Raw genomic sequence first — 12,990 nt, 5'->3', positions numbered from 1 at the left:
CGACCTGATTCCAACTCACAGATCAACTGATCGAGTCTGACTGTCCTAAGATACGCACTGCATGCTTTGTAACTCTTGCTCTCTCTTGCATTCTCTCTTGTTCTGCTCACCTCTCCTTTCTCTCTCTTTCCCCCCCGCTCTCCTGCTCTAAGGTGCGATTATGATGGAGAACATGGGTCCGGACTTCCGAGGCACAGAGTCGTTTTTCTCCGTCTTTGCCATCTTCTTCCCTGCAGCCACTGGCATTCTGGCCGGCGCCAACATCTCAGGAGATCTTTCTGTAAGGACCCCAGGTCATTGTTTAGAACAAAACAAGCAGATCCCAATTCATATAAAAAGGATACAATCAATGGAACTCATATAGTCTTGATTAAAAGTGGGACTTGATATGAAATCAGTGTGGGGGACTAGGCATTTCTTTATATTCACAGGACCCACAACTGGCCATTCCAAGAGGAACACTCTTAGCCATTCTGATCACTGGCATTGTCTACCTTGGGGTTGCCATTTCTACTGGTATGTGGAATTTCTTCTCATTTGTCCCGAACAAGACCGAATAAATTATACATATTACAGATAGAGAGTTTGTGACAATTTGTCTCGTTTCTCATTAAAGGCTCTTGCATTGTGAGAGACGCCACAGGAAACGGCAATGACACACTCAGCACACAGTTCATGGCCAACTGCACTGACGCCGCCTGCAAATTTGGCTATGACTTCTCCTACTGCAAGGGTGATGACGGCCACTACAACTGCAGATACGGACTCCAGAACGACTTCCAGGTACATTACATTACTACACTACAAAAGTATGTGGACACCTGCTCGTCGAACATCTCATACCAAAATCGTGGGCATTAATATGGAGATGGTTCCCCCCTTTGCTCCTATAACAGCCTCCACTCTTCTGGGAAGACTTTCCACTAGATGTTGGAACATTGCTGCTATAACATCCTCCACTCTTCTGGGAAGGCTTTCCACTAGATGTTGGAACGTTGCTGCTATAACAGCCTCCACTCTTCTGGGAAGGCTTTCCACTAGATGTTGGAACGTTGCTGTAGGGACTTGCTTCCATTTAGCCACGAGCATTAGTGAGGTCGGCACTGATGTTGGGTGATGATGACTGGCTCGCATTCAACGTTCCAATTCATCCCAAAGGTGTTCAGTGGGGTTGAGGTCAGAGCTCTGTGCAGGCCAGTCAAATTCTTCCAAACCGGTCTCGACAAATCATTTCTGTATGCACCTCACTTTGTGCACAGGGGCACTGTAATGCTGCAACAGGAAAGGGCCTTCCCCAAACATTTGCCACATTTGGAAGCATAGAATTTCTAGAATGCCATTGTCTGCTGTAGCGTTTCCCATCACTCGAAATAAGGGGCCTAGCCCGAACCATAAAAAACAGCCCCAGACCATTATTCCTCCTCCACCAAACTTTACAGTTGGCACTATACGTTAGGGCAGGTAGTGTTCTCACAGATTTGTCTGTCGGGCTACCAGACGGTGAACTGTGATTCATCACTCCAGAGAATGTGTTTTCACTGCTCCAGAATCCAATTGCGGCACGCTTTACACCACTCCAGCCGACGCTTGGCATTGCACATGGTGATCTTAGGCTTGTGTGCGGCTCCTCGGCCATGGAAACTCATTTAAACAAACATTTATTGTGTTGACGTTGCTTCCAGAGGCAGTTTGGTACTCTGTAGTGAGTGTTACAACCGAGGACAGATGATTTTTACACGCTTCAGCACTCAGCGGTCCCATTTTGTGAGCTTTTGTGGCCTACCTCTTCGCCGTTGTTGTCCTAGATGGTTGGACTTCACAATAACAGCACTTACAGTTCACTGGGGAAGCTCTAGCAGGGCAGAAATTTAACCAACTGACTTGTTGGAAAGGTGGCATCCTGTGATTGTGCCACGTTGAAAGTCACTGAGCTCTTCAGTTAGGTCATTCTACTGCCAATGTTTGTCCTATGGAGATTGCATTGCTGTGTGCTCAGTTTTCTACATCTGTCAGCAACGGGTGTGGCTGAAATAGCGGAATCCTCTAATTTGGAGGGGTGTCCACATGCTTTATGTATAAATAGTGCATGTCTGATTGGGTGATGTTTGCCACCTAGAACGGCAGACATTTTGTGGCAATTTTTATCACCGTTGAGTGGTGAGGGGAACTTGAAGAAACGTACATACTTAGTCCTCTTCGTCCCGGGTTGGACAGAAGTTGTCGAAGATAGGTCTGGCCTTATGGGCTCATCTGTTTAACCGGTATCATGCCTTTTCCTTAGGTCATGAGCATCGTGTCCGGGTTCAGCCCCATCATTACCGCCGGAATCTTCTCCGCCACTCTGTCCTCTGCCCTGGCCTCTCTGGTCAGCGCCCCCAAAGTGTTCCAGGTAGACTCTGTCCTCAGATCCTGCTTCCTTAATCTGTCCCTGCTAGTCACGTTATGCTTTTACCATATGATCCTCACTTTATGGAATAGCCTGCAGAGTTTATGCACATGTCCTGTTACACTACTATAGCCTGCAGAGTTTATGCACATGTCCTGTTACACTACTATAGCCTGCAGAGTTTATGCACATGTCCTGTTACACTACTATAGCCTGCAGAGTTTATGCACATGTCCTGTTACACTACTATAGCCTGCAGAGTTTATGCACATGTCCTGTTACAGTTACTGTCCCATAGACACAAATCAAAGGCAAGGTTGTGATCTTGTATCCCAATGTTCCTCAGGTCATCATCTAGTGTCCCATCTGCTGATTAGTATAGCGGTGTCCAATTCCAATGGTTTTTCCTTCTCCTCCAGGCTCTATGCAAAGACAACATCTACCCCGGCCTTGAGATGTTCGCCAAGGGATATGGCAAGAACAACGAGCCCCTTCGCGGCTACATCCTCACCTTCTGCATCGCTCTCGCCTTCATCCTCATTGGTAATTATGCTGTCCAGGTTTAGACATCTAACAATGACACTATTATTCACAATACGACATTCTGTAGTATGTCATGAAAATGTAATTCAGTATTATGTCAGTATATCATTCAGTAGTACATCAGTAATATGTCATTTAGTAGTATAATTTAGTCCTAATGTTGAAAGTCTATGGACAGTTCCCTATGAACAACTAAACTGCCATGATTTTGTCTTTATTTTAGCCCAGTTGAACATTATTGCTCCCATCATCTCCAACTTCTTCCTGGCCTCCTATGCTCTCATCAACTTCTCTGTATTCCACGCCTCTCTGGCCAACTCTCCAGGTAAGTCCTTTTGGGACAACAACAAAACCTTCCTGAGGAAAAGTTATATCTACAGAAAGTCTGGAATTTCAATGCGACCAAAAAACAGCCCAGAAGGTCCTGACTATGGCCAGAATGTCATGAGTCTTAACAGTTAAGTCATTAGGCTTGAAGGTGAGATTTAATAGGAAATAGTACTTTCAAACAAATGATTTATAGGTAGGGGCAGTCCTCACTCTGTCATTCTTAGTGATATGCATGGCTCCACTGGTATGCTTTGCATCGAGTCGCATCTATCTTTGCCATTCCCCAAATAGCTTAAGCCTTGAGATAACAGATGTAATGACATGCCTGAGTTATGGGAACATTGTCATAACTGGACAATTGTTTTATTAAAGAATGGCAACTGCGATCTTTATGATAAGGCCCACAGTTTTATTCTTAAGGAAGTCAATTGGGAGAAATGGGATTGTCTCAATGGCTCTCAGTATTATGCAAATGATTGATAGACAACTTGGTTGAAAGCAATACTGCTGGGAAACAACATGTACTGCTGCTTATTATTCAATGCAACACATTCCGTATATTGGATTTGACCCTTGTCTGACTGGTGTGATTTGTGTAGGAGTCAAACCTCGGGGACTGGGGTTTAGTAATGAGGCTAGCTTGGCATGCTGGCACAGTGTCATTAAATGTCACTTATCTACGCTGGATGATGTCCACTCAGTGTCAACTGTCAGTCTATTGGTGTCAAGAAATCAAGATCTTTACTGTCATTTTTTTGGTACCTAATGGTCATCAGTTGTGCCTTAGTCATGATGGAAAAGACAAATGAATGTACGAAGTTGAAACGACCCTTTCATTGTTGTATCATCCAGCAGTCGTTGTATAAAGTGATGTTTGTTTTTCTGTTAATACCACAAAGAAAGCCCTAGGAGAACGCCAGGTACAGATTTTATACCTAATTCTGACATTGTCCACGCAGACCATTTAATTACACGGATTTAAAGGGTACATGACTCACCAGAAGCAAGGCAATAGACACTTGCCTTCTCGCCTCTGGAAAGTCAAACTGGCAATGTCTAACGCCTTCTTTTCTGGCCACCTAGAGCCCATTTTCGCTCTCCCAACGGGCATGGGGCAAAGAATGACGTCACTCCACTCTACCCTTTATGTCCTGTGGTTTTTGTAGTTCTTGTCACTGTGTAACCATGCGCACAGTTAAACTGTGCCCCATTGTACCAGTTTACTAAACTCCCACTAGTCTAGTCTCTTTAGTATCTAATTAACTGGGATCCAGTAGTGGATGTAACATTATTGTGCAATGTTTTTTACACCATTTGTAATCCAAGTGCTCTTTCCTTAAATTAGTGACGTTGCTATATTAAGCCGCCGCCCATTTTTTATAATTCAGTCATTTCACTTATAACGATGACGTTTGTTGGAATATGTGAAGAAGTAATGCAAGTCGTAAATGAACAAGAGCTCTCAGCTATGGTAAGCAGCTCTCCATAGACACTTGCTGATTTCTTCATAGACACGAGTGGCAGATTCGATCTAACCTTTTGGATTCTACCTCTGTTCATGTTCGTATGTTATTCCTTAAATTTGGATATATAACCCATTCTAACCTCTATACGGTCTTTTACAATAAGGATAAAGGCCATATGCTGGCACCCCTTGGTATTACTGACCCCCAAAGTGCATTTTTACGAGGGTCCTTATAAGGGAGTCCACCTAACGTTTCTCTGATCCTTAGGGTGGCGCCCCAGCTTCAAGTTCTACAACATGTGGGTGTCCCTGGCTGGAGCTGTGCTGTGCTGCGTGGTCATGTTCGTCATCAATTGGTGGGCAGCCCTGATGACCAACGTTATTGTCATGGGCCTCTACATCTACGTGAGCTACAAGAAGCCCGGTGAGTGACTCAAGACCAGGCCAAGTCGGCCATCTTGGATTGCCTCAACATCGACTAGTGTTATTTTGCCAAGATAGGTGCTCATTGAGAAACTTGGCTAACATGGCTTACGGTTATCTTACTTTACAAAGATCATTACCATATTATTTCATGAATTATCCTACCATTTAATTGAAAAAAATATAGCAATGCCCCCAAAAGAGGTCAATCGCTGTGAATTACACCTCACCACTTAGTGTAAATCATTTCCTAGTCTGAAAATATCAACCTTTTATGACTAAGCCACATTAGCACAATGCACTGAAAGTCCCCTGATGCCCAGAGATGCTTTGAACACTCCCGAGTGGCGCAGTGGTCTAATGCACTGCATCTCAGTGCTAGAGACGTCACTACAGACCCTGGTTCAATCCTGGGCTGTAACACAACCGGCCATGATCGGGAGTCCCATAGGGGGGGCACAATTGGGCCATTAAATGGGGGGCTTTTAAATGTCTAGTGCTGGGAGGGAGAGGGTGCGGATACATGCAGTTACATACGCTGAGGACTAGACTGTTGAGGTCCCCACAGGGTTAAGATGGTCCACTGTGTTAGTGCTCAGGCTCTCTGGCCTGGCTGTGCTGATTCTATCCTGGAGCAAGCTGAGGGCTAGACTTTTGAGGTCCCCACAGGGTTAAGATGGTCCACTGTGTTAGTGCTCAGGCTCTCTGGCCTGGCTGTGCTGATTCTATCCTGGAGCAAGCTGAGGACTAGACTGTTGAGGTCCCCACAGGGTTAAGATGGTCCACTGTGTTAGTGCTCAGGCTCTCTGGCCTGGCTGTGCTGATTCTATCCTGGAGCAAGCTGAGGACTAGACTGTTGAGGTCCCCACAGGGTTAAGATGGTCCACTGTGTTAGTGCTCAGGCTCTCTGGCCTGGCTGTGCTGATTCTATCCTGGAGCAAGCTTAGGACTAGACTGTTGAGGTCCCCACAGGGTTAAGATGGTCCACTGTGTTAGTGCTCAGGCTCTCTGGCCTGGCTGTGCTGATTCTATCCTGGAGCAAGCTGAGGACTAGACTGTTGAGGTCCCCACAGGGTTAAGATGGTCCACTGTGTTAGTGCTCAGGCTCTCTGGCCTGGCTGTGCTGATTCTATCCTGGAGCAAGCTGAGGACTAGACTGTTGAGGTCCCCACAGGGTTAAGATGGTCCACTGTGTTAGTGCTCAGGCTCTCTGGCCTGGCTGTGCTGATTCTATCCTGGAGCAAGCTGAGGACTAGACTTTTGAGGTCCCCACAGGGTTAAGATGGTCCACTGTGTTAGTGCTCAGGCTCTCTGGCCTGGCTGTGCTGATTCTATCCTGGAGCAAGCTGAGGACTAGACTGTTGAGGTCCCCACAGGGTTAAGATGGTCCACTGTGTTAGTGCTCAGGCTCTCTGGCCTGGCTGTGCTGATTCTATCCTGGAGCAAGCTGAGGACTAGACTGTTGAGGTCCCCACAGGGTTAAGATGGTCCACTGTGTTAGTGCTCAGGCTCTCTGGCCTGGCTGTGCTGATTCTATCCTGGAGCAAGCTGAGGACTAGACTGTTGAGGTCCCCACAGGGTTAAGATGGTCCACTGTGTTAGTGCTCAGGCTCTCTGGCCTGGCTGTGCTGATTCTATCCTGGAGCAAGCTGAGGACTAGACTGTTGAGGTCCCCACAGGGTTAAGATGGTCCACTGTGTTAGTGCTCAGGCTCTCTGGCCTGGCTGTGCTGATTCTATCCTGGAGCAAGCTGAGGACTAGACTGTTGAGGTCCCCACAGGGTTAAGATGGTCCACTGTGTTAGTGCTCAGGCTCTCTGGCCTGGCTGTGCTGATTCTATCCTGGAGCAAGCTGAGGACTAGACTGTTGAGGTCCCCACAGGGTTAAGATGGTCCACTGTGTTAGTGCTCAGGCTCTCTGGCCTGGCTGTGCTGATTCTATCCTGGAGCAAGCTGAGGACTAGACTGTTGAGGTCCCCACAGGGTTAAGATGGTCCACTGTGTTAGTGTTCAGGCTCTCTGGCCTGGCTGTGCTGATTCTATCCTGGAGCAAGCTGAGGACTAGACTGTTGAGGTCCCCACAGGGTTAAGATGGTCCACTGTGTTAGTGCTCAGGCTCTCTGGCCTGGCTGTGCTGATTCTATCCTGGAGCAAGCTGAGGACTAGACTGTTGAGGTCCCCACAGGGTTAAGATGGTCCGCTGTGTTAGTGCTCAGGCTCTCTGGCCTGGCTGTGCTGATTCTATCCTGGAGCAAGCTGAGGACTAGACTGTTGAGGTCCCCACAGGGTTAAGATGGTCCGCTGTGTTAGTGCTCAGGCTCTCTGGCCTGGCTGTGCTGATTCTATCCTGGAGCAAGCTGAGGACTAGACTGTTGAGGTCCCCACAGGGTTAAGATGGTCCACTGTGTTAGTGCTCAGGCTCTCTGGCCTGGCTGTGCTGATTCTATCCTGGAGCAAGCTGAGGACTAGACTGTTGAGGTCCCCACAGGGTTAAGATGGTCCACTGTGTTAGTGCTCAGGCTCTCTGGCCTGGCTGTGCTGATTCTATCCTGGAGCAAGCTGAGGACTAGACTGTTGAGGTCCCCACAGGGTTAAGATGGTCCACTGTGTTAGTGCTCAGGCTCTCTGGCCTGGCTGTGCTGATTCTATCCTGGAGCAAGCTGAGGACTAGACTGTTGAGGTCCCCACAGGGTTAAGATGGTCCACTGTGTTAGTGCTCAGGCTCTCTGGCCTGGCTGTGCTGATTCTATCCTGGAGCAAGCTGAGGACTAGACTGTTGAGGTCCCCACAGGGTTAAGATGGTCCACTGTGTTAGTGCTCAGGCTCTCTGGCCTGGCTGTGCTGATTCTATCCTGGAGCAAGCTGAGGACTAGACTGTTGAGGTCCCCACAGGGTTAAGATGGTCCACTGTGTTAGTGCTCAGGCTCTCTGGCCTGGCTGTGCTGATTCTATCCTGGAGCAAGCTGAGGACTAGACTGTTGAGGTCCCCACAGGGTTAAGATGGTCCACTGTGTTAGTGCTCAGGCTCTCTGGCCTGGCTGTGCTGATTCTATCCTGGAGCAAGCTGAGGACTAGACTGTTGAGGTCCCCACAGGGTTAAGATGATCCACTGTGTTAGTGCTCAGGCTCTCTGGCCTGGCTGTGCTGATTCTATCCTGGAGCAAGCTGAGGACTAGACTGTTGAGGTCCCCACAGGGTTAAGATGGTCCACTGTGTTAGTGCTCAGGCTCTCTGGCCTGGCTGTGCTGATTCTATCCTGGAGCAAGCTGAGGACTAGACTGTTGAGGTCCCCACAGGGTTAAGATGGTCCACTGTGTTAGTGCTCAGGCTCTCTGGCCTGGCTGTGCTGATTCTATCCTGGAGCAAGCTGAGGACTAGACTGTTGAGGTCCCCACAGGGTTAAGATGGTCCACTGTGTTAGTGCTCAGGCTCTCTGGCCTGGCTGTGCTGATTCTATCCTGGAGCAAGCTGAGGACTAGACTGTTGAGGTCCCCACAGGGTTAAGATGGTCCACTGTGTTAGTGCTCAGGCTCTCTGGCCTGGCTGTGCTGATTCTATCCTGGAGCAAGCTGAGGACTAGACTGTTGAGGTCCCCACAGGGTTAAGATGGTCCACTGTGTTAGTGCTCAGGCTCTCTGGCCTGGCTGTGCTGATTCTATCCTGGAGCAAGCTGAGGACTAGACTGTTGAGGTCCCCACAGGGTTAAGATGGTCCACTGTGTTAGTGCTCAGGCTCTCTGGCCTGGCTGTGCTGATTCTATCCTGGAGCAAGCTGAGGACTAGACTGTTGAGGTCCCCACAGGGTTAAGATGGTCCACTGTGTTAGTGCTCAGGCTCTCTGGCCTGGCTGTGCTGATTCTATCCTGGAGCAAGCTGAGGACTAGACTGTTGAGGTCCCCACAGGGTTAAGATGGTCGATTGGAAGTCCCCATATGGAACCGCTGGCTCTGGGTAAACAAACCTGACCTGCGCTGGAAACCCCAGGGGGGAGCACCAGACACCAATTTAGACATTCACAGAGGCACACTTGTATGAACACACACATACACAAATAGCATCACACACTCCATTTGACATGCAGCTATATACACACACAAGCTCTCCCTCACAGACTTACACACATTCTCACACACGCAGAGTCACAGCTTCACACACAGCTCTACACACTAATGCACAGCATTCCTACTGACTCCCACACTGCATGGGACTTGTTCCAATGGCCTGACTCGAGAATGTGACTATGTTTGTGACTGTTTGTCCTCTCTTCCAGATGTGAACTGGGGCTCCTCGACCCAGGCTCTGACATACCATCAGGCCCTGACCCACAGTCTGCACCTCAGCAGTGTTGAGGACCACATCAAGAACTTCAGGTATAGAACACACTTTAGCACACACACTACTTAGACCAAAGGAATGGTATGGTCTTTGAAATGCAGTGGCCCATAGAAAGGCTATATTCTTAACACTCACTAAACCACCTTAGTTTTACCTCCAGCGCCCTTCCTGGTGTTTCATTATGCTACTTTTTCCATTTTTACTGGGGAAAATGTTCAGTATTCAGGAAATGTCCTTCATTCACATTGTCATAAAGGCTGTTGCCCTGATAGTTCTAACAGTATCTGATAGGCAAATTAGATGAACAACTCTTCACTTAATTACCCTTCGATGTTGCATGGCAAACTGTCACTAACACATGCCCACTGAGGTGTGCAGATCCGGGGAGGCTGCAGCAGGCTGACTGCATCAGGGTGGCAGGGGAGGACATTGATGTTTGTCCAGTCAGGCTACAGCAGGCTGACAGCATCAGGGTGGCAGGGGAGGACATTGCTGTTTGTCCAGTCAGGCTGCAGCAGGCTGACTGCATCAGGGTGGCAGGGGAGGACATTGCTGTTTGTCCAGTCAGGCTACAGCAGGCTGACTGCATCAGGGTGGCAGGGGAGGACATTGCTGTTTGTCCAGTCAGGCTGCAGCAGGCTGACTGCATCAGGGTGGCAGGGGAGGACATTGCTGTTTGTCCAGTCAGGCTGCAGCAGGCTGACTGCATCAGGGTGGCAGGGGAGGACATTGCTGTTTGTCCAGTCAGGCTACAGCAGGCTGACTGCATCAGGGTGGCAGGGGAGGACATTGCTGTTTGTCCAGTCAGGCTGCAGCAGGCTGACTGCATCAGGGTGGCAGGGGAGGACATTGCTGTTTGTCCAGTCAGGCTACAGCAGGCTGACTGCATCCGGGTGGCAGGGGAGGACATTGCTGTTTGTCCAGTCAGGCTGCAGCAGGCTGACTGCATCAGGGTGGCAGGGGAGGACATTGCTTTTTGTCCAGTCAGGCTACAGCAGGCTGACTGCATCAGGGTGGCAGGGGAGGACATTGCTGTTTGTCCAGTCAGGCTACAGCAGGCTGACTGCATCAGGGTGGCAGGGGAGGACATTGCTGTTTGTCCAGTCAGGCTACAGCAGGCTGACTGCATCCGGGTGGCAGGGGAGGACATTGCTGTTTGTCCAGTCAGGCTGCAGCAGGCTGACTGCATCAGGGTGGCAGGGGAGGACATTGCTTTTTGTCCAGTCAGGCTACAGCAGGCTGACTGCATCAGGGTGGCAGGGGAGGACATTGCTGTTTGTCCAGTCAGGCTATAGCAGGCTGACTGCATCAGGGTGGCAGGGGAGGACATTGCTGTTTGTCCAGTCAGGCCACAGCAGGCCCATCTCTCCGTCAGTGGCAGATACTTGGCATCCTGAACACTGCCTTGACTCAGAGGACAAAAGTGTGAGACTAAATTGTCTATTCTCGAAAACCTAGCACCTGTCATCATATAGCAACGGTGTAGAGCATGGGAGTTGGAGTATAGAACCGTGTTTCTCGAAGATGTGGGCGCACTGCCTCAACCACACAAACAAGGGGGCAGACATATTTTAGTACTAGTGTTCTAGTGATACAATATCAAATGGATGCTTACCTTGGTTTTAATCAAGCATACACTCTCATTCAGGGCCTTGTTCAGAAACACTGATAAAGGAAAAGCTTACCATTATGTCACCCTCAGAACATGCTCTATTGTTCACCTGCTCACACATGGACTGTAAGAGTTGCTGTGGATGCTTTTCAGAATGCGCAATTCGCCCTGGAAGTGTTCCCATGGCAATAAACCGGCGGTGAGGGATTATGGAGCATCTGATATTGTCTTCAGAATTCAAACGTGTTACTCCCGGACTTCTCGTTTCCCCCCTCCTGGCTCTCTTATTAATCCCATGTTCTTAACATAGCTTTGATTTGATGTGCGTTACTCCTTCCGAGTCTGTTCTTGTTCTTGATGAAAACTTCTGCTCTCAAGGTCATTAGAAGACATTGAGTGAGATGAAGCACTGGGGAGTACTGTGTGCATGTGACCTCGTGAAAAAGTCGGTGGCCAAGCGGTGGCCATTGGTTAACCCTCCTGGAGAGGTAGTGGGTGCATGTTTTAGTTTCAGCTCTGCGCTAAACTGACCGAAATCTACTAAATCAGCTGCTCATTTGAACTTTGATTAACAGAATCAGGTGGGTTGCCGTAAAAAAACACCTGCTCATCAAGTATATCTCCATGAGGAGGGTTGGCCATCCTTGGGTTAGATATTGGTGTGCCTAGTATGTGTACCATTTACTGTTAGCATGGATACTAGCTAAATGCTGTTTTTGTATTGACTATGTTTTACCACAGACCCCAGTGCTTGGTGATGACGGGATACCCCAACTCCCGTCCGGCTCTGCTCCATCTGGTCCACGCCTTCACCAAGAACGTGGGCCTGATGATCTGTGGCCATGTGCGCACGGTGAGTCACCAGAGAATTCGCCTACCTGGAGACCATTTTGGCTCCCATCACCAAACTGTACCATAGCACACAACAGGGCCATTTTGGCTCCATTTCACAATGTTTCACTCTTATTTCATAGCATACCCTTAACCTTAGATTACTAATCTCAATGCAATGTCATAATTACTTCTAGTTAACTACCGGTGACTAAGGGCTTTATTGACTCCCATTAGAACCAATTTGCGGGAAACAGAACACAGTGGCTGCCCTAGTGTTTTGAACCTTGTTGGTTGTGTTGCTCATATTAATCCTGTTTACTTTCAAATCCACATTTCATGTTGATTGAGTCGTTGCTCCCAATTAGCGATTGTTTTTTTGTTTTTTTCATGACTATTAGCGACTTTTTTCCCATCTAAATCTCTCATGTGTGTGTTACCTGGGGGAAATAAAACTGCCGTTCCATTAAAGCGGTGTGGGACTGGAGAAATGTAATCGTCCCTGCGCTGTGCCCACAACGCTCTCTCTTTCTCTCTCATAAACACACACACTCTCACTTTCTCTATTCTTCCATTAACACTGGCAAAAAAGAGTGAGTGCTCCAACACCAGCCAATGGTAAAAATGGGCTGCTTTTTACGCTAAAGCCCCTCTCTCTAGAAATAAGGAAGACTCCATGTATGGACCTTTTAAGGCTGTTTGAATTGGGGCTTCTTCCAGGAAAACGTAAGTTCCTTTGACGGTAACTGGTACTGTAAATATATCCACCACCTGTGATTTTGACTGTGCAAAGGTGGAACTACATCTACGTTTGTTAATGAGTTGCTACATGCTACACTTGGCCTTTAGCGTGACTGTTCTTATCTATGTGTGTTCTGTCCACAGGGCTCCAGAAGACCCAACTTCAAAGAGCTGTCCAATGACCAGACACGTTACCAGCGCTGGCTGCTGAAAAACGAGACCAAGGCTTTCTACACCCCTGTGTTTGCCGACGACATGAGACAGGGCACCCAGTATCTGTTACAGGTGAGAACAGACAAACACTGCAATTGGTGGAAGCGGTTGGA

At 48.4% G+C, this 12,990-nt stretch overlaps 1 protein-coding gene across 2 annotated transcripts in view; it reads left to right on the top strand.

Annotated features, from left to right (window-relative positions):
* Positions 1-12,990, top strand: part of LOC109875911 (solute carrier family 12 member 2-like) — a 128,506-nt gene that overhangs the window by 80,066 nt on the left and 35,450 nt on the right. For both annotated transcript variants that reach the window (XM_031809118.1, XM_020468345.2), the window contains exons 8-17: positions 153-280; positions 432-516; positions 617-783; positions 2,282-2,389; positions 2,806-2,929; positions 3,153-3,254; positions 4,993-5,148; positions 9,416-9,515; positions 11,834-11,945; positions 12,809-12,949. In XM_031809118.1, the coding sequence (XP_031664978.1) occupies positions 153-280; positions 432-516; positions 617-783; positions 2,282-2,389; positions 2,806-2,929; positions 3,153-3,254; positions 4,993-5,148; positions 9,416-9,515; positions 11,834-11,945; positions 12,809-12,949 (1,223 nt within the window). The remainder of the gene's footprint in view (positions 1-152; positions 281-431; positions 517-616; positions 784-2,281; positions 2,390-2,805; positions 2,930-3,152; positions 3,255-4,992; positions 5,149-9,415; positions 9,516-11,833; positions 11,946-12,808; positions 12,950-12,990) is intronic.

This window comes from Oncorhynchus kisutch, linkage group LG29 (genome assembly GCF_002021735.2).
Source record: "Oncorhynchus kisutch isolate 150728-3 linkage group LG29, Okis_V2, whole genome shotgun sequence".
NCBI classification, from domain to species: Eukaryota; Metazoa; Chordata; class Actinopteri; order Salmoniformes; family Salmonidae; genus Oncorhynchus; species Oncorhynchus kisutch.
Note: the sequence above shows the minus strand (reverse complement) of the source record. Positions and strands in the feature narration are given on the sequence as shown.